This window comes from Pinus tabuliformis, chromosome Q (assembly GCF_031772625.1).
Source record: "Pinus tabuliformis cultivar Carrire ecotype Pingquan chromosome Q, CPIR1, whole genome shotgun sequence".
NCBI classification, from domain to species: Eukaryota; Viridiplantae; Streptophyta; class Pinopsida; order Pinales; family Pinaceae; genus Pinus; species Pinus tabuliformis.
In genome coordinates this window covers 1107519254-1107542411 of record NC_142296.1, presented here as the reverse complement: position 1 = coordinate 1107542411, position 23158 = coordinate 1107519254, and the positions used below count along the sequence as shown (strand labels likewise).

The following is a 23158-nucleotide window of genomic DNA, read 5'->3' as shown; positions in this document are numbered from 1 at the left end:
GGTTAAATATCATCAACATTAAGCATTGAAACAAAGCATGAACAATCTAAAGTGTCAAAATTGGTATATTCAAAACAGTGTCATTCATCATGCCATTGAATGAGGAGATACAAGGAAAGAACACAGTTAAAAAAAATGATCATAAATAAAATATTAATTTTTCAATATTTACAATGTTGAAAATTAATGAATAATAACAAATAATATTAATGTTGAGTTCTATTTATTTTTCAAAGTAACGTAAAGTATCAAGACAAAAGGTTACAATTAAACCTTATTTTCCACACCCATATTAGTGAATATTTTTCTTTTTTATCCATATAATGATAACCAACTAACTTTTCCATAATTTTAATTTAACCGACAATAATTATAAGTACATGATATGGATTTAACCTCTACAAATTACTTTTAATCTAATTGTGTTTTAGACACTAGCTCTGCTTCACTACTTCGAGTTTGGGAGATGGTTTAGCAATGTGAGGTTTGGTGGATGTATATTGGCTTGTCATGCTTTCTTCTAACTTTTCCAGTAATAAAATTCACTTTCATTGTTGGATTACTCTTTCCATGTCCTCTGAGCACTACCGGTTTCCTCTAATAATATGAGTTCATAATTTTTTATATTAAGTCTTGTTTATTCTCCTAATTTTTGTGGGGGTTAACCAAGGGTCAGTTCACGAAGCTCATCCCCTAAGCCAACTACATCAGCGTCCTTTATGCTCAAAAATGTCTTATTGTAATCCGTTGGGGTGTGGTTCATTACAATATTGAATATTTTCTACATCTAGATTATTTGGATGGTTGTCTACGGAGTCTTGAGTCATCCTAAGAAGTTCTAATTATGTGACTTGGCCACAATCTAGAGAGCATGTAAGTTACCAAAGGTGGTTGGTGGGTGGGATTCAAAGCCTTGGGTGGAGGTGCTCTATCGTTATTTTCTGGAAGAGCCTCCATGACCTTCTCCTTGAATCCCAGTTCAAACTATTGTGTGATATTTTAGAGAGAAGGGTGAATGGTTCAAGAATTAGTGGGAACAACACTACCCGAGACATAAAGGTTTTATTCTGGGTTTGTAGGATTGCTAGGGAATTAGCCATTCCTCATCACTATAGGAGGGCTAGGAGGGGTGTGGGGTGTTGACTAGGCAAAGAAACAATTCATAAAATACACATAATGTGAGTTTGGTATTTTCAATAAATCAAAGTTACTCCTCAATATTCTATTCATTCACAATAAGCTTATTTACAACTATGGTGAGATGCGCCCAAGATGCCATTAAATTCTTCAGTAATAGTGTGTATATAAACATTAGACTTGTTAGACATAGAATCATCCAAAGTATAACTTAGCTTTTAGATTTTCTAATCTAAAATATATTTAACTCATCTCGCATCCATGCATGGTGGGAGTAATTATCTCCAATACCCCCCCTTAATTATGACCACTAAACATAACTACCACTATGACTAAACTATTCCTACTAAGCATCAACATTAGAGCTTTTTGTTTATATTTTTTCTTAAAAATGATATGAAAATAAAGCATTGAATTAAAATATGAATTATTTATTTTTAGTTTTAAGAATTTTAAAAGTCGATATATAATCATCTTATTTAATAAATGAATATAAATGTAAAATATTTTACCAAATATTTTTATCAATTGCTAATAAAGAATCACAACCTTTTATAATGTTTTTAACTAAAACTAACCAAACATACATATTTAATTAATTATAAAAAATATTATTTTTAATTCAAAAATATGTGCAATAAAATTGATTTTAAAAATTTACAATCTAAAAAATTCATTTCTCTTTATTCAGTTTTGATGACGAATAAGATCCATTCTCGGTTGTATATACTTTTCCATTTATCTTAATTATATTATATAGTCAGGTAATTAGTATTTAGTTGATTCATTTTGCTTAAAGAGGATATCCTTTTCGTACATTCTTTGTATGTAACATCTTTAAGTTTTTCATTTTTTCGAAGATTCTATTTATAGAATAATTTGTTCGTAGCAAATAAAAGTAAATCAAATATGTGATTTCCCACATTGTTAGAAGTCATTGAGATATCTATGATCTAAAGTCACTTTCACTTCCTCATTGTTATCTTTCATGGGACCTGTCAATGACGATTTAAAAACATCACACTTTCATAATTCCAAAACTAGTTAGAGTTCATAATTCCAAAACTAGTTAGAGTTTTCACACAGCGATATACGGTTCGAACGGTTCCCAACTAGTCGTACATCCACTAGTCAGAAACTATGTTTTTAATGGTTCCCCACTAAAGACTTCAACTATCATCTAGCAATCCTTCTACAATCAGTCATCAATTAACATTAATGATGACATCAAAGACAATCCTTCTACAATCAGTCATCAATTAACATTAGTGATAACAGTTTGTCATTTATATCAACCATAAATTCTTTTTTTCTTCTGATTTCTCTGAAACATTTTAAAACAACTTTTCTTTTATAATAAGGAGATCAATTAACATTAATGATAACAGCTTGTCATTTATATGAACCATAATTTTTTTTTTCCCTTCTTCAATTTTGTTTACATTGATTTCTGAAATGCTTTAAAACAACTTTTCTGTTATAATAATGAGATCAATGGTTCAGATCAATAATCCACTGCTACAAAACCATTTTAATTATAAATAAATATAAAATACTTATAATTTTTTATTATTTAAAATGTGCTTTAAATTTAAAACCTTCAAAAAAAACCACTCAAATATTAAAAAAACCAAAATATTGCAAATTAAAATCCCTCAAAAAATTAGGTCTGCGCACGAACTCATTCTACTATCCTGCGTGGAAAAATTAGAAAGATACTAACAATAAATTCTACTAACAATAAATTAAATGACACACAAGCCATAGATAAATTCACACACTGATAGAACGAACGATTTACATGTTAATGCCCATCTGTGAATGTCAATGTATAACTGATTCTCATATAACTGCCCATCTGAATGAATAATTAATGCCTAAAGTTTTAGGAAATGATGCGGTTTTCTTTAACAATCTTTGGGCTGGAACGATTAATCCCTTGTCAATTCTTCAGCTGCCAAATCCAGAAGACTATCCACACCCAGAAAATCTGCTGCCTGCAATGGAAATACAAATATTGCATTCCATGTCAGAATGCAATTTACAAACACATCAACAACCAAACAATTTGTGTTTGAATGGTAATGAGATAACAAAGAAGAAACAAGCAATACTTACCTTTATTAGATTCAATAACATCTCAATATCGACATTGGTGATGAAATTCAGATCCCATGTCCTCATAACGTTGGCAGGTTGAGAAGAGTTTCGTAGATGGTACTCTATGTATTCAAACATTTTTTCTAGGGTTTGTTTTGATACAGTACTAACAGGCATCACCTGATGAGCTAATTGGTCTTCTCCTACATTTTGTATTCTATTTTTTAACACCTTCGATTCAATTGCCACCTCTTTATCCACCGAAATTATGTGCCCATCGCCACTTCTCAATGTCACTTTTACATCGTCCTTATAATTTTCCATTGGAATGCTACCGGCTGCACAGCTACGATAACGATATCAATTATCATACAGAGAAATAGAAGTTCATAAAATTCAACGATAAATTTCTCACTGATATATAACAACAGATTAAAAAATCCGACAACTCCAGCCAACCTTGTGGAACCAGGACAGAACCTTGTGAAAGCTTCTATCTCGCTTGTTTGCTATAGACAATGGTGATTAACGGATAGTAGTAATAGAAAATATGAGTTGTATTTAGTATCATTTGTTTTGTTGGATTTTAAATATGAGTTGTTTTTAATATGATTTTTTAATGGTAAAGTAATTTATTGAAATCGCAAGCTTGATGGGTAACAAATGGACAATAGAAGTCCAGTAGAAGTTTTTGACCCAAAAAACGAATTTAACTAACATAAAACAAATTTCACCTCAAATTTTTTCGCTGGATTCCAGAAATGAAAATTCCAAAAAATCGCACTAAACACAAAGTCCCGGAGCAAGTACATGCAAATTGGAAAGTCCAAAAAGTAGCACGAAAGAAAACGTGGCAATAAGAGCACGTACACACAAACAGTAATTTGATTTTGTGTTAACCAACTAAACCTCCATGATATATAAACATACATACATACATACATATATATATATATATATATACACCCACCGACGTTATTATATAGTTTTTTTTAATTATTAGACGGATTTTATTATGATGCATTATTTGCATATAATATATATATATATATATATATATATATATATATATATATATATAATTTTTTTCTTAAATTATAATATTAATATCATACATTACATTATATATTTTTAATCTGTCCTACATCATTTATGTATATATATTTATTTGTTTATTTGTCTTTTTAAAAGCATATTAACAATGATTATATAAATATATATTTGAATTAATCAATTAGCATAAGAAATGAAAGCAAGCTTTAAGGGATACTTGAGTTGGTCTAGTTCATTTTGATAAGTACCCTATTTAGGGTAAAATCTCCCCAACCCCCTTAGGGTTAGACCTTGCTAGTTTGGCCAGCGGATATATACCTTCACGTTAATCTACCTAGATTTTATTGCCCCCGCCACTCAGTTGCGAACCACCCTAAAAAAGGAATAAGAAATGTAATATTATCTTGTAAGCAATATATTTTAAATAATGTATTCCCGTAAGTAAAGATTTAAAACCTAGTCCTAGTTCTGTTTGGCCACATGAAGACCTTTATTTAACTAGTAAATTAAAAAAATATTGAAGACGTGACTAATAATTATTTGATAGCCACTTAGTCAAACTTTGTAGTTCTCAAGATATTACAATTTGCAATGAGTTAATCAAGTGACCAAACTCCAACTAGAGGACTTATATTCGGGTTTGGAAGTAGTATATTGGATTATGTGATATTTCATATGTTTTCTTCCATATAAATTGTAATCTTATACCTATTCAATGACCATGAACCTTCCTATCATCATACACCTTTAACCCTAACCCTAAATTGTTTTCATGTAAAAATATTGCTTGCATGATATTTATGAGAGTCAAAGCCAACTAGCTTTTGACAAGAGTAAAATGGATCTCTTAGTAAAGGACATATATAGGGATTTACACCTCTTAACTTACAAGGATAATTTTAAAACCCTCTATAAGGATTTTACTACAATTAGCAGGTTCTCTACCAAACTCCTCTATCGAACAATTACCTCTACCAAATTGTCAAATAAAAATAATAATGGAACTATGATAATGATTTCAACATTTCTAGGAAATCAATTAGGGATTCTCCTAACAAAAAATATCTTAGTAAAACATAGAAAATATACTATATAAGTAGAAATCAATACTAGTTACAACACATGTCTATGCTTGACCATAAAAAGCTCTAACGGGAAATTTTAGATAATAATGCTAAAGAAAAACATTTGATTCCCCTGGAAAACTACAACATTTACCTTAAAAATATTTATGATGTTGCTAATCCTATGGACACCATTTTGAATGCCCGTATATAGGATGTTATATTTTTTTTGAAAGACATTGAGTTTGGGGTTAAGCATCTCACTAATCGGAAGGATAACGTCATTAAAGGCCGCCAAGCTAAAAAATTTAAAATGGGAGAACATATCCTCATCCTCCACATATACAAACTCTTTAATTTTGAATTGAAGAAAGACTTATTTGTGCCTTAGGTGGAAATCCTTATTGTGCATAAGTTTAAGAGAGGAGATCAAGACATTCCCTCTAATTATAGGACTATTATGATTAGCTACATTTTTGACAAATTGTATAGACTTATTTTGGAAACAAAGATTAGATTTTGGGTTGAAAGCCAATCTAAAAGAGAAAAGGGCCTATGCTTGTTACCCAAAGGACATTTAGTGCAATTACACCCATATTTATTGTTGAAAATATCCTAATCACAAGAATATCTGCATTTAGAGGCCAAGAATCCCCTCGAAATACAATTTGACATGGGTTAGCATGTGCTCTTCATCCTCGATGTTTATAAGATTCTTTTGGGAATAAGGCTAGTTTATTCTTCTTAAACATGCTCATCGTCCCACGACGTAAACCTAGTGCTTGAAAACTTTAATGGTGAAAAGTCATTTATTTGTGGTTCAAGGTGGTGTTCAATGAATTTGAGCTGAAGAAGCTTTCTTAATGGAAGAATTCCTAATATTCCTCCACCAACAATTGTTAATGTCCCAATACCCATATCTAGTGCTGAGAAATACTTAATTGTGACTATATCGCCACTCTGATATTAATAATATCCTTGGGACTATCTTGTGTGATGATTATGGGTGATATTCTTCACCTAGGATGCCTAGAAGTTTCCTCTAGGGATAAAGGATTGCATTCACTCCCTTAATCATGGGTAAGGCCCCATGACCCATACGTAGCCTTAAATGCCTTCTAATGGAGCTTATATCCCCTCTCAAAAACCAAAGATCCCATAGAGAAAGCATATTTGGTATTCGAAGGCATCATTCATGGTCCATGAAACTTAGAAGGTACCTTTAATTCCTAAACCCAAATTTTCCTCCTTCGATTATGGTTAAGGATGACTAACTATTTCTAGTAATCAAAACTTCCTTACATAGTACTTTGTCACTTCTGCGACACCCTCCAAAATTTCTCTACATTCTAATTTTGGAGCCTACCTCATTGCCATGTCAAGTGTGGCCTTGGTCATCAAGTGTCGTTGCATTGATTCTAATATCCTTACATGCATTTCATGGTCACAACATCTTTCATGTTGTAAAATGACACTTTTGGGTCACAGTCACACAGATTTCACTATTTGTAGTTGGGGAATGTGCATAAAGTGGTGTTTTGATGTATATTCCCTATTGATCAAACATGTCTAAGTTTTCTTGATGAGTTAGTATGTGTCGCACATGGTTTTATGTCCAGAACTAATATTTCTCACCCCTTGACTGATAATGTAAACTTAGAAAAAATTTGATTGCAAAATGACCCGGTCAAGGTCAAGAGCACCTGAACGCACTTTGGCTATTTGATGTGTGACCCATCGTTGTTCAAAAGTGTGCCCTAAGTCCTCCCACGGAGCTCGGTGCACTCCAAAATAATGAATCCCCTTCCCTCTTCCAAACTATGCCCTCAAAAAGTGACTAAGTCTTCCTTGAGCACATTCCTTCAAATAAAAAAAATGTACCCTCTTTGAGCACATTGGAAAATCCTAAATACCCAAAGCTCAGCTCTTCAGTCTTCTCCAATTCCCCATGCACCCTTCTGAATTGACTTGAGTGCACTACCACACCTTGAAGACAAAGCCTCAACCTTTAGCCTTCGATAGTGCGCCTTGCCCCCTTCCTGAGGCCTATTAGGAGAATGAACCTATCCCAAAGGCACAAAGACTCAACCTCCAACCTTCGGGAGTGTGCCCTGCACCTTCCCTCTCTCCCTTGGGTGCATAACACACTTGGGAAGCCTGAAGATTTCCCCTTTGTCCTTGAAACGTGCAACATGTGCCTTGCCCTAATTGTTTTCTTCCTTAGGGTGCATGGGTGAATGTCAAAGCATCGAAACTCCTCCTCCTCTCTCTTGGAGCTCTTCAGAGCGCAACATCGTGCCCCAAAGCTCCATTGACAATTTTAAGTGCACAAACAAGAAAATATGCATAAAACATAGTAGAGTAGGATATTTTTTTAAAACTAATAGCTTCTCCACTTCAGTGATTGTAGAAACAAGTATTCTAGGGACCTCATGGAAAGCGCATGTAAGGAAGATCAGGTAAAGAGGATGAACAAAGGAATCACAAGAAGAACGAAAATCATGCCTGGAACTTGATGATGAAAGCGCCATGAAGACTTCAAGATTGAAGATTTTTCAGAGGTTGGAAGCGCTAGGAGCATATGATGGCAAAGGACAAACATAGTGGTAGTCATGTCACTATAAAAGTAATTCCATTTCATGAGTCATTGTCAGTCCAAGTAATCTAGTATAGTGATGTGTAAAGTTCATCATATGATGGTTTGGAAGAAAAAACGTATCATTATTATCATTATATAAGACAAATGAGTAAAATATTTGGAGTCATAAGTGAACTCAAGAGTCACGAAATTCAAAAGGACATGTAATACTAAAAGTCACATGTAATTCAAAAATTCATTTGGAACTTCAAAGCTTGTAGAATTTCAAAGGTCACTAGAAGTTACGAGGCCAAGAGTCATGAGGATATGAAAGGTCACTTCTCAAGTTATAAATAGGTCGTCATTTCTCATGTAATGTACTTTTAGCCTTAGCTTCTTCCATGAGGCATAAGAGAGATAAGTTAGTACTTTTTGGTAGAAAGTAGTGACTCCAACACTCCATTATTGGAGCAAGTGATGTTCGTTGTGTTCATGCATCTTGAGACATTTACTTAATATTTTAAGAATAATGGCCAACATGCTTTGATATGTGAATTACAAATGTTTGTAAGACAATTTCGTGAGTGCCTATGGTTCATGCTTTCCTTCACCAATATTAAGTTATTTTAACTATTTTAGTTATTTTAGTGCTTATCTTGTTGAGAGTGTGTTGTAATGGTTGTAATCATTGTCACAACTCTAAGGATTATTCTATTGGATATTAGACATAACAGACTTCTTTATGTGTGTATTTATTAGGGAAGTACAATTATCTCTCTCGTAGAGGCTCATCTCTTCCTTCTCTGTAATAGAAGAACCATGATGCACCTACAACTGAATATTCATGAGGCACACTAGCTTTCGTTCTGAAGGAACATTTTTGATTCTCTCTCTTACTAATAGTTAAAGCCAAGGCATATATTTAAGTGGATGTCAGTTGGGTTGTATTCGATATGGGGCTCCTATCCCAAAGAGTGTGAGGTCTAATTTGGACTACATATATGGGAGAGCCCTTTTAATGCTGGCAGATCCACAACTATCAACATCTTTGGTGCTAGAAGGAGGGAAGCTGGACTTTTATCAAAGATAAATCCACCCACCCACATTATACTACCTCTAGACAAGGCATCAACAATCCCAACACCTCTTCAAGACATATTCTTCAATTTGATGGATCTTCTCAGTCTAACCCTAAACAATGTTGTAAAATTTTGTAAGAGCACATACAAGCTATTCCTCCTATAACCCATCACATTACGAATGCTATTGGATTAATTCCTAGAGCGCATAATCTTCCTTATTTTCCAAGTAAGAAATAAACAACCCCTACTAGGATAGTAGTTTCTATAGTGGAAGATTTGGTTTTCACTACCATTAAAGAGTTGGTGGAATCTACAAACAACACATAAAAAATAGAGAAATATCCATCTATCAATGGGGATAACACAGATAATGTTGTGCTATCAGACAATAATTTCCACAAGTTACGTAGTCAGGAAGAATATTACTTAGACTATGAGGAAGAGGAGGAGTATAAATATGAATACATGGTTGACTAAGGTATTGATTGGACGACTCAATGCCCACTGGCCCTTCCAAGTATTTTATGTAAGATGCAAAGACACCTAGAAAATTTGTTAACAAAATATGACCGTGACAAGGTGATCAAAGCAAAAGACAATTTGGATAATTTTTATCTACACCTGTAGACGCTCGAGGTACATTATGAGCACGTTTCATGAGAACTATTTCCTTGTACATTATATGGTAGAGCAACTACATGGTATCATAGTCTTCCTGCAAATTCAATTAAGAATTGGAGGGGGTTTTAAAATTTGTTCCCAAAAAAATTCGCTGATGAAGAAACCCCAGCCATGTTATTAAAATATTTAGGGAATTTGAAGATGGGGAAAAGAGAATAAGTCAAATATTTTAATCAGAGGTGCAATTGGGCATTGAACCAATTTCCTAAGAATATGGCAACTCATGTCTCCATCATGATTTATTACTATACTTATTCCTTGCCAACAATCCTATCATTGTTTGTAAAGAGTGCCATGAAAGAGACTTTGGTTTGGAATTTCAAAGAGGTCGTTGTTGTTGAGAAGGACTTGCATGCAATTAGATTCATTTTTGACTAGGAATCATTGAAAGACTCGAAGTAGATAGAAAAAGGTCTCAGGTATCGTCAAACAAGGCTAAGGATAAATAAGCTATTGACTTGGAAAGCTTTACTCACACTATAAAGAATATGTATAATGGATTGGAAGAAATGAAACAGTGGAAAATTGAGGCCACTATTAGTAGCAAGACCCTAAAGTTCAACTTCTTGAGGAAGTTAAATAACAACAAAAACAACATTAGTCAACCACCTAAGTTTTCATAGAGCTCGAATGTCGTGTTGAATGTCAAGAGAATGGGCGTGGACCAATATTGTTCTCATCATCAAGAATATCATTCATAAAATACATGTTCATAGTGGAGTCACAACATGAATGCTCTAGCTATGCACATTATTGACTTAGTACTTTCAGATGAGCTGATTGAGAAAATGGAAGAAAAGAAAGAATAGATTATGCATGAGGAAACTAAAAGTGTCAGACATGAAGTAAATACTCTCAGTTGTGTGTTCAATTCCAAGAAGGAAAACACCAAAGAACCACCATTGAATGAGGCCTTGACTCATAAGAAAAATAACCGATATAAGTTGAGAAGTCAAGGGCCCGTTCATAAACAATAGTTGATGAGGCAAAAATTGAAATAATATATGTTCAGAAAACTTACTCCACCCATCAACCAATCTTAGAACAGGTTTGGAGATGCTTCCCCACTAAAGAACAATTCTAATAACAAAAGGAACATTACAACTTTGGAAGTATCATACAAAGCCACTCCCCCATACACTACTGCAATCCTTGTTGAGATAGACTATAAGATAGTGGAGGTTATGAGGAAATACCGCGCAAGTATTTTAAACTTTGAGATTACAAGGATAGCGAGCTAGTGGGAACTGCTTGTTCTTCCCAAAAGGTCTTTAGTGAGAGTTTTGGTCCCTTGGAGTTAGTTGTTCATGCTTTCACATTAGAAGGTAATAATCTCTGCCGTCTATTTCTTTTGAATTTCAAAATTTTCATTTACGATGTTCACAATTGTTTAGTTGATTTTGATGCATTTGTAAATTTAATGCCACTATCTGTTGAAAAGAAAATAAATGTCAAACGGGAAAAATGGAGCCACAAATTATTTAGCTAGATAGATATCTGGTTTAGGCTATTATTAGAATTAGAAATGTGGTTATTAGATTATCTAAATACAATCTAGTTAATCAATGTATACATATCGTAATTTTGGAAATACCATAAGCATATGGTATACTCCTTAGTCAAGACAGGTCAAGCCAATTATAAGGGTATTTTTCAACCCGCTGGTCAAATTTGTGGCATCCATATAGGGTAAAGAACAATCAAATACTGATAGAATCAAAACCTTACATGGAACACACTATTACACCCTTTGAAGGAAAAATGAGTCGATCGCTTTCATAGATCTAATTTTCAGTAATTTTTTTTGGAAGTTAAGCTTTCGTGCTATTTTGCAAAACCTTCCTCTATGCCACGAGATACACTGTTGGAGCTCCTTCCCTTCCCTCGAGCTAGTGCAAATGACTTATCTAATATAGATGTACATAGTATAACTAGTAATAATAGCAGTAATTGTACAAGAAATAGTTTAGTAGGTTGTAAATTTTGGACTTTTTCTTTTGACGGTTCTAAGACACAAGACAACTTTGGAGCTATTTGCATCCTTATAAACATGCATAACGATAAAAATGTACTTTCATGTATTACTTGTGCTAGGATTTAAGAAATGTATAGACTCAGAGGCAGTCACTCGTTAAGTACGAGATACTATACAATGTGTTTCATGTGATCTAGAAAACCACCAATGGGAGGTATGGAATTTTATAAATCATCTTAAAGAATTCAATATTATTTCTATTCCAAGAGTTAGAAATGAAACAATAGAAATATTAGCAAATGTTGTTGCTAGGATGTTTCCACTGAAAAATGGCTTTTCTATTGAAATTTTATATAAACCATCTTTGTGCCACAATGTTACTAATTTATGCATTTTCAATGAAGGCCAATAGATAATACACTTTATGGTGAACGCTAATGTATTTAAAGACAACACTCTAGAGGAGGATGAGAATTAGAAAATTATGCAAGAAGCATCTCAAGCAACGAAAGGAAACACTATGCTAAAATGTGTAGTGTCCCTGTCGAAATTATATAACATGCATAATCAGTTTAGAGGGATGACAAACACAAAAACTTAGAGTTCAAAGCTTGCATTTGAACAAGTCAATTTGGGAACCCAACAAGATCCAAAGTATGTCAATCTCGCTACCTCTTATTCCCCATAGGAGCAGAAATAATTTATTTATCACTTTAGGAAGAATCGGGATGTGTTCACTTGGACATACGATGATTTAAAGGATTACGATACACATAACATGTGATTACTACAAAATAGGTGGTGAAACCATTCGAGCAGAAGCTACGAAAATTTCATCCGACATTGGAGCCCCCCAATAAAAAGGAATTGAGAAAGTTGTTGGATGCTTAGATAATATTCAATGTCAGACATTCCACATGGGTGTCCAACCTGGTCCCAGTAAGAAACAAGTCTAGTGAAATATGCCATTGTTGATTTATGAAATCTTAACCAGACTTCTAATAAAGAGAAATTTCCAGTGCCATCCATGGAGTAGATAATGCATATAGTATTTTGGTCTAGAATGTTTTCTCTACTAGATGAATTTTATAGCTATAATGAAGTGTTTGTAGTGGAGCCAAACAGGTTGAAGACTATGTTCTGAACTAAATGAGGAATATTAGAATTCAAAAGATTGTCATTTGGACTAATCAATGTTAGTCAAACTTTTCAAAGAATCATGTACATCGCCTTTCGTGGCCTTATAGGCTACAGAATTGTTGTCTACTTAGATGATGTGAATGTATTTTATAAGAAAAGGTCGGATCATGTATGTCATTTAAAGAAAATATTCAAGTAATGCCGAAAGTATGGAATCTCTTTGATTCCCACGAAGATAATATTTGGTGTGCTCGAAGGGATCCTACTAGGGCACATCATAGAAAAGAGAGGTATCAATATTGATGCTGAAAGGGTGTAGAGCCTCTACTTTGCACTTGATTATCCATCATTTCCTACAGTTTTCCCTCATTCATCTCTCTCTTTTGCCTCATTTTCCTTGCAAACCAACCCAGATCATTACATTAGATGACTTTAAGCATGATTAAAGAATTTTGCTAATGTGTGACTGTTTTGTTTAGATTTTGATGATTCTGCAGCCATCTGATGATTCTGCAGCCATCTGATGATTCTGCAGCCATCTGATGATTCCGCAGCCATCTGATGATTCCGCAACCTTTTTGTTAATCTCAAGGTTCCATGTGTCATTTTGCCAAACGAGCCACATGGGCACTTAGGAATCAAGGTGCTCGAGGTTCCTGTGCTATTGGTTCAGCCAGCCACATCATCTGTACCTCCGGTCAACGAGGGTCAAGTTACGGTCAACAAAGGCAGCTTAACGGTGATACGTAAGCTGTTGGGTCACGTCAGTTCAAACGGTGATTTGTCCGTGTTACGCAGGTTGTGGGGGACATAATCCAACTCTGGATTCAATGCCCATAACGACCAGAACCTCCAGCTCATCCACGAGGCTTATGACGTGTTATTGAACCTTAATTACGCATGACAGTTAGTTTATTTTTCAAGTTTTAGCTGTACGCATTAGGCCATCTTTCAGATGCCTATAAAAACTAGCGTTTGCATACGCTTAATGTTACTTTTTAGTTGCTGTGTTTTATGAACTCATTATCATTTTAGTGCATTCCAAGACTCTGTTTTAATAGTGTTGTTCTAGCACTCTTGACTGTAATTTTCTGCACATGGAGTAATAGAAGCAGCGTTGTTCTGAAGTTTTCAATTCCTTGAGTCTTCGTTGGGTATTATGAATGGAGGGCCCCTGTTCATGACTACCCTTGTATAGTATTTCATGTTTATATTCTTGCTATTTCTTTATTTTCCATTCAGCATTTCCTTTTCTTGGAACATGTACAGTTTAATTCACTTTCATTGTTATTTCATTTGCAGCCTTCATTTTGACTGATCAATATTGTTCTTTTGCAGGTTTTTAACCCGGGATTGTTTTTGTGTTTGTGTATTTGCTTTATATCTAGTGGTAGTTTCAGTTGACAGATTCAAAGTTGCTGCCTTTACTTTATTTTCATAGCTGATTTTTTTAGTTTACTTTCTCAAAGTTGTCTGCTAACATATGAATGATCTCTTTATCACAAATTGTTTATCTTTTAGAGATCAGAATACTAATAACTTACAGCTGGCTTTGAGTGCTTTTTAGACTAATCCTTAACTACTTTCTAATCGTGCTTTACACAGTACTATGTGTTAGAAGCAGAGAGTTAGAAAGAGCAAAACATTATAACTAGTCTTTAAAGTAGATTTTTCTCATTTTTGATCACTTTTCTAACTCATCTTTAGCTACTTCCTAATCGTGTTTTACACAGTACTATGTGTTAGAAGCAGGGAGTTAGGAAGAGATAAACATTATCATTGGTTTTTAAAGTGATTTTCTTACCTTTTATTTGCAGCAGCATGAATGGTGTCTAATGCCATTAGAAAGTGGTTCTTTGCTTTCAAGTCATTTCAAGTTATTTACTTCTTTCAAGCTTTTCCTTTTTAGCAAGCAGTTAGAAACCACTAATCACACACTCTCACTCATCTAGAACTCACCTTACACACACTATCACTCATCTGTTTATAAATCACCACTCCATCTTAGGAAGATAAATTAACCACAAACAACACCCCAAACGACAAAAAGCTCTAAGAGGTTGCTTAAGTACATATAGTACACCTTCACTTCATCAGCTTACGAGCCCCGGGTTGAAAATTAATGACATCAATTTAGGAACACTAAATTGACTAAACATTTTGGCGTCGTTGCCGGGGAAGTGAAATTAAGTAGCCATATTCTTAGAAAAAAAAAAACATAAAAATTTCAAGGAAAGAAGTTGATAACCTATCAAAGTATGCTCTCCTCTTGCACTGCAAGGTGATCTGGAGGATCAGAAAAGAGAAAGTTATTGATTTGGTAGTTTCTTGAGTATGCTCTCTTCTTGCACCTAGAGTGAACTGGAAGATCAGAAAAAGAACTATTAACTTGACTTGAAGAAAAAATAATAAAAAATGACATGCATAGAGCTAGAGATTCTAGAGGAAGGTTTTTAGCTACAGCTCGAAGTTCAATTTTTACAAGTCCATCTGCTTTAAGGGATAGACAAGAGACACCCCCCTTATCTCCAACCGAAACTCCTAGTCCTAGAATTCCTGGAATTCAAGAGCCAAGAGTTGACTCTCCTACACCTTCTATTGAATTTGAACCAGGAAGAGACTCTTCTCTTTCTCCTACAGAAAGACCAATTGTAATTGAGGAAGTGGAATCATCTGAAGAAGAAGGAGAAATCTCTTCTCATTCACCTTTTGTAGAGGAACCAGAAGATTTTGAAATCCCTAGGAGAATCATCATGGCAGAGGAAGAAGGAGGTCGTAGGGGTAGAGTTAGAGGTAGAGGAGGAGGAGGAAACAACAATAACAATAATGGAGGAAGAGGTCCCCTTGGAGGAGGAAATAGAGATGGGGATAATTCATTTGGGTTTCCCATTGTTAATGAGGATTCCCGAGCCACCATGAAAAACATATCACCATCTGTCCTCCCTAACTTCCATGGGTTAAGGACTGAGGACCCTGAAACATTCTTATTTGAGTTTGAAGTGGTGTGTCGAACTTATGACTACCTGGATGACTCCCAGAAACTCAAATTGTTCCCTTCAACACTGAAGGATCAAGCCTTGAAATGGTTCATGGGGTTACTCACTCAATCCATTAGGACTTGGGATGAAATGAAACAGACATTTTTGGATAGGTATTTGGACTATTGTATGCCTACTAATCACAAGGACGAGGTTTTTAAAATGATACAAAAAGAAGATGAGAGCTTAGAAGATTTACTTGAAAGATTTCAATATAACTTGAAAAGAGAAAAAATGAGTACCTTGGATGAAGAGACCTTAAAAGCCCTCTTATTAAAAGCCATTAGGGATGAATAGATAGATATCTTAAACATGATGGGGAAAGGGGATATTTCTCAACTTTCACTCAATGATATAGCAGAACTCTGTATCCATCTCTCAAGGGGCAAATCAAAAACTCAAAAAGGGCCTAGAGATCCTTCTCTCCTTAGGGCAAATAAATCTGCAACAGGATCAGTAAGTAGGGCTGAAATCGGCAGTATGTTTGATGAATTTAAAACTGACATCTTAGGGAGTCTTAGTGAACAACTTGATACCCTTAAGATTCACAATAAACAAAAAGCAGAAGCTGAGGCTTTGGCTATCTTTTGCCCGAAGTGTAGAAAGAAACATGCTTTAAGGGAATGTCCCTTAGATGCACACGTTGTAGAAACATGTGTAATTTGCTCAGAAACTCATGAGACCAAGGATTGTCCTTCAATTCCTGGCCTCAAAGCAGTCTTTCAAGAGGATCCAGATACACTTGAATCTCTCTGTTTTATTGCAAGGAGACCTTGGCAAGGACAACAGAATCAAAGGTTTAACAACTCTATGAATTCTCAATCCCAACCAAATTGGAATCCTTGGCAACAACCTTGGCCTCAACCTCAAAATGCTTTTCAAGCATGGATGCAAAGCATGCAAAATCCTTATGGGAGATTTGCTCAATTCTATCAATATCCTCCATCATTTCAGAATCAACAAGCCCCACAACTTCCAAATCAAAGTCAACAACTATCATTGCCATAACCTCAACAACAACAACCTCCTCCACAAAATCAAAATTCTCAACTATCGCTTCAATCCCAGCAGAAATCAAATCAACTTCCCTCTCAGCCATTACCAAATCCAAATAATAGGAACCCTCAAAATGCTTACATGATGGAAGGTCAACCATTCCCTACCTATATGGTTGTTCCTCTCAATGAAGTACAACTCAGATCAGGTAGAATCTTAGATCAACCTTCTACAAGTGTTCAACAACCAAGCATTTCTGAGGAAGAATCTCTCAAAGTCAATAAAGGTTCTGAAGTATCACTTCAAAACCAAAATATCCAAAAAGAAAAAGAAAAAGAATCAACCTCTACAACTCCCATAGTTGAGCAACCTACACCTGTAGCTACACCTCCTTTTCCTGAAAGATTGCAAATTGACAAAGGGGTGGAAAAGCAGATATGGGTGCCTGACTATAGTTTCCTAGATGAATTGAAGAATGTCTGTATCAAGATCCCCTTGTTACAAGCCATTAAAGAAATTCCCATTCTAGCGAAGACAATAAAGGAGTTGAGTTTGAAGAAAACAGGAAAGAGAACCAGAGATACAAAAAGGATACATCTAGTTGGAAAAATTGCAGACATAATGATGGGTAAGATTACCATGCAAAAATATGTGGATCCTGGTAGCCCTATTGTCAAAACTCATATTAATGGGGTTGAAATCCCAAATACTTTGATTGACTTAGGAGCCGCTATCAACATCATGAGTAGACAGACCATGGATCAGTTAAAGCTTCCTAACCTTCTCTTTACACCTACTTTACTGCAACTTGCAGATAGATCAATCATTAAACCTGATGGTGTATTGGAAGACATTCCAGTCTCCCTAGATTCTTGGGAATATCCAGTTGATTTTATGATTTTAACTCCCAAGAATAATCTAGGAGGACATCCTCTTATTTTAGGAAGACCTTGGCTGGCCACAGCTGATGCTTTCATAAGTTGTAGGTCTGGGGACATGTGTATATCAGATGGTAATTCCACCAAGAAATTCAACTTGTATCCTCCAGCAAAGGCAATAACAGAAATAGGAGAAGATGAGTGGGTTGATGATGAGGATACTATTCAACCTGTTTTAACCATCTCTGAAATCAGTGAAGACAGTCAAATTCTAAATACATTAGAAAATTTTGAAATACCTTTAGAATATGACTCTACACAGTTTCAGTTAGATGCAGACATTGAATATCTCTCCTCTAGATAGATGTCTCTCTTCTCAATGGAAGAGTTTGGTAGTTCTACAGTTGAAATCCTTCCAGGAAAAACATTGAACATTAACAAAAACTTGGGAAGACCACAACAAGAAGAATTAACCAAACTGTTGCAAAAACATTCCACTGCCTTTGCATGGGAATACACTGACATGAAAGGAATCGATCCTAAGACTTGTATTCATCACATCTATATTGAAGAAAATAGCAGACCTATTAGGCAACCACAAAGAAGGATGAATCCAAACCTTAGGGAAATCGTGAAAGAAGAACTCCAGAAATTGCTCAAGGTAAACTTCATTTACCCCATTTCAGATAGCCAATGGGTTTCTCCCTTGGTTATAGTGCCCAAAAATAATGGTAAATGGAGAGTTTGCATTGATTATCGAGAATTGAACAAGGCAACCTTAAAGGATCATTTCCCTCTACCTTTTATTGATCAGGTACTAGACACTTTAGCAGGTAAAAAGTATTTCTCATTCTTGGATGGTTTTAGTGGGTATAATCAAATTCAGGTAGCACCTGAAGATCAAGACAAAACCACATTTACTTGTCCTTGGGGAACTTTTGCCTACCGAGTACTCCCTTTTGGATTGTGCAATGCACCCGCTACATTTCAAAGGGCTGTACTAGGAATCTTTTCAGATCTGATTCATGATTGTGTAGAGGTATACATGGACGATTTCACAGTTTATGGTAATACATTTGAAGAAGCTTTGGAAAATTTGGAAAAAGTACTGGTAAGATGTAAGGAAACAAATCTTTCTTTAAGTCATGAAAAGTGTTTTATGATGTTTACTGAAGGGATTGTTTTAGGACATCATATTTCAGGAGATGGGATTAAGGTTGATAGATCCAAAGTTGAAGTCATCTCTAAGTTACCTATTCCGAATTGCCAGAAGGATGTTAGGAGTTTTCTTGGGTTTACTGGGTATTACAGAAGATTTATTGAAAACTTCACTAAGATAGCATCCCCTCTTTTCAAATTGCTTACCAAGGACTGTGAGTTCAAATGGGATCCTGAGTGTCAATCTGCCTTTGAAGCTTTAAAGACTAGAATATCTGAAGCACCCATCTTAAGGGGGCCAAATTGGAAACTCCCTTTCCACATTTCTACTGATGCTTCAGATACAGCTCTAGGAGCTGTTTTGGGACAAAAGGATTTGATCCCTTATGCCATTTATTACACAAGTAAGAATTTGACTCCCACTGAGTTAAATTATACTGTTACAGAAAAAGAGTTCTTAGCTGTGGTACATGCAATCAACAAGTTTAGACACTACATAACCGGCTATGAAACCTTTGTCCATACTGATCACTCTGCCATAAGATATTTGATGAACAAACCTGTCACTAATGGTAGAGTTACAAGATGGCTTTTACTTTTACAAGAATTCAACATTACTGTGTTAGATAGACCTGGAAAACAAAACACAGTAGCTGATTTCTTGTCTAGAATCCAAAACACTAATGAAGATTCTCCAGTTGAAGATAAGTTTCCAGATGAATACTTGTTTGCAGTGACTACCAAGACTCCTTGGTATGCAGATATGGCTAATTATCTTGTTACAGGGAAGCTTCCTCTACACTTATTTCCTAATGAGAAAAGGAAAATCATTCAAGAGATTGCACATTATTCTTGGATTTCTAATGAATTGTTCAAAACAGGGCCAGATTGTATAATCAAAAGGTGTGTTCGGGAAGATGAAATGCCTGACATCCTTAAGGCATGTCATGATGAACCATGCGGCGGGCACTTTGCTGACAAGAGGACAGCCTATAAAATCCTTTCTCTAGGATATTATTGGCCTTCTCTCTTTAAAGATGCAAAGCAGTATGTTAGAAGGTGTGACAGCTGCCAAAGAGTTGGGAAACCAACTCCTTCAAATGAAATGCCTCTACAGCCTCAGGTATGCATCGAACCCTTTGAGAAATGGGCTCTAGATTTCGTTGGACCAATTAATCCACCATCAAAGCAAAAGAAGTATATACTGGTTTGTACTGATTATGTTACTAAGTGGGTAGAAGCAAAAGCATTGCCTTCTGCCACTGAAAATTCAGTTGTTCAATTTCTTTTTGAGGATATTTTCACTCGTTTTGGTGTCCCAAGGGAAATTGTAACAGATCAGGGCAGCCAATTTACATCTAAATTGATGGAGAAGCTGATGGAGGAATATAAGATCAAGCACAGAACATCCACTCCCTACCATCCACAATCCAATGGCCAAGTGGAATCTACCAATAAAGTTCTTGAAGGCATTATCACCAAGACTGTTCATCTTCATAGAAGAGATTGGGCGGAAAGGCTCCCTGAAGCCTTATGGGCCTATAGGACTACATGGAAGAACACAACAGGACATTCTCCCTATGAACTTGTTTATGGGAAGGAAGTCCTGCTCCCCATTGAGTTCCAAATCAAGACCTTCAAGATGGCAGTCCAATTGGGAATGAGCCTCTCAGAAGCTCAAAGACACAGAATGGACCAGCTAAATGAGCTAGATGAAATAAGACAAGATGCAATTCTAAGGACCGATCTAGTTCAGCACCAAAGATCTAAATGGCATGATCGTCATATCAAAGAAAGAAAGTTTCAGAAAGGAGATTGGGCTCTATTGTTTGATTCAAAGTTCAAAGACTTCAAAGGAAAGTTTCAAACTCATTGGCTTGGGCCATATGAGATTGATGAAGTCTTTAGCAATGGAGCAGTTCGAGTGAAAACTATTGATGAATTTCATACTCCTCTTATTGTGAATGGCCATCGCTTGAAAATCTACCAAAAGCCATTCTCAAAAGAAGAGTTTGTCAAGTTGTTTAAAGAAGATTCTGCAATCAGGTTGGTGGAGAAGAATTCTTCTCCTCCATCAGCCTAATCTTTGGTTTTTGAAAAAAAAAAAGAAAAAAAATAAAAATAAATGTATAAGCCTGAAAACCAATCTCTGATTGGCAGTCTTATGCAGAAAACCTGAGGTGAAAATCAGGGTCACCTGACACCTCATGTTTTCCAAAAAAAAAATCTCTCTCTCTTCCATCTCATTTCGCCATTCCATCCACTTCATTCACCATCTCATTCATTTAATCACTCTCACTCCACCTCATTCCTTTCCATCCATCCATCCATTCATTACATTTCATTCCATCAATAAAGTCATTTTTTTAGATAACTGAAGTTGTTTTGTGCAGCCGGAGGGTACCATTGCAGTTTCTGCAGCTATTTGGCAATTCTGCAGCCATCTAACGATTCCGCAGCTCTCTACACCTGCATAAAAAAAACACAGTCTGTTTGAAAAGAAATTTACAGTTCAGAAGTCATCAACAATAAGTGGAGAAGAGTCATGCAACAGCAATAAAACAATGAAGGGTTAGTGGAAATTGATCAAAGGCAATCCAAGCGCGGATCTGAGGTATGATCTAAATCTTAAACTTACGGTTATCTCATTTTGCAAAGTTTCCGGGGTTATGTTTCTTGCCATTTAATGTAATGATTACCAGTCTTTCCCATCATGCGACCAAAAATCCACGTATCCCCCACACTTATCGGTCATAATCCTCACGATTTTGAAACTCAATTGCGGCTGCTCTTCCATTAAGATTTTCGTACCTAAGTGACGTAGACTACTGTACTACGTCTCTCTACGTCATAATTCCCGCAGCCAAGTGTAAACCCATGACCGAAACCTAAGGACCTAACCGTTTCTACCCATCATTTCATAACCCTCATACTCTCGTATCATTCCATTCACGCTGTTTCATTTCCACAGTTCCCTTATTCCGCTGTGCTCACTACGCTGCTACCTCAGCCATGCTCTGTTTTACTTCTTCCTCTCTGCTAATTCTGGGTATCAGTGAACGTATGTTACGGCTGTTACAGTAGAGCCGTAAATTTACTGTGTTAGGGCCACTGTTGAAGCCGTGAAACCTTTTTTCCAAAAGTCTTAGAACAGAGCCGTAGAGCCAATGGGTAAACTCTTAAGAGTAGAACCAGAGGGTTCAAAATTTTTGGAGGGATATCCTCAAGTTAAAGAAGCTTTGCAGAAATAAAACTGGCTCCAATGCATCCAGAAATTCAGAGGTTACCACAAAGAGGTTACGAAGGCCTTTGCACGTTCCTTCAGAGACAAAAACAATCAAGTGGAGATAGGGGACCTGAAGTTTACAGTCACTGAGAGCAGTATAGCACAGGCCACTTCACTCCCACAAACTGGAGAAAGATGGTTTAAAAATAGATCAGTACAAGACCAACAGTGGAAGCAAATCTTAAAGAATCCAGGTATGGATACCAGCATTTTTACAAAAGGGATTCCTGTTACTTATGTCAAGGAAGAATGGACAACTTTACTTTTATTAGTGCAAAAATTCTTTACTTGTGAGGGAAGGTTTGGAGTTTTATATGTTTACCATGCCAAAGTCATGATGCATTTCTTAGGAGATGATATTAACCTTCCATATTTTCTACTCTCAAGTCTTAGAAAAATGTGTTCAATTGTCCAAAGGAACCCAAGAAACATTGAATCACATCTGTATCATCATGGTCTTGTTAAGATGCTATTTGAGGAACAGTTGAAAGCAAAAAGAGATACCTGGGAGAGATTTCTTGTGAGAAACCATTTTGAAGAAGCAGGAGAAACCTCTGTGCCTAGAAAGAGTAGAAGAAAAAGAAAAGAGGCTACCCCTGAAACTGTTGTCCAAGAGGTAATTGTCCAAGAACAGATTGAAGAAGAAACTGATGTACATCATTCTGAACATGAAATTGATCCTGAGCCTGCTGTGGACATTGATCAAACAGCTCAAAGAATCATCACAGAAACCCTTTCAGAACTTGCCCAAGAAGTTTCTCAAAAGAGAAAAGAGAGTAGGAAGAAACAAAAGAAAGATAAAGGCAAAGCTGTAGCCCAAGAAACTTACGCTACTCCTGAGAACTCTAGTGAAGAAGATACTTAGCCCTTAGCACAAAGAATGGCCAAACTCCATGAAACTGCCCTTTCTAAGAAGATGGAAAAACAAAAGCAAAAGGCACAAAAAGAAAAACAGAACATCAGCACCGTGAGAAGAAGCAGCAGATTACAAA

General features: G+C 35.6%; 1 protein-coding gene across 1 annotated transcript; it reads right to left on the bottom strand.

Moving 5' to 3' along the window:
• Nucleotides 1–3068: 3068 nt before the first annotated feature.
• Nucleotides 3069–21324, bottom strand: LOC149223382 (E3 ubiquitin ligase complex SCF subunit scon-3-like). The gene is made up of 3 exons (XM_089387895.1): nt 21285–21324; nt 3256–3575; nt 3069–3134 (listed from the first exon to the last, which is right to left on the bottom strand). Exons 1-3 carry the CDS (start codon nt 21322–21324, stop codon nt 3069–3071), a joined length of 426 nt encoding a protein of 141 aa, XP_089244021.1.
• Between the last annotated feature and the right edge of the window lie 1834 nt (nt 21325–23158).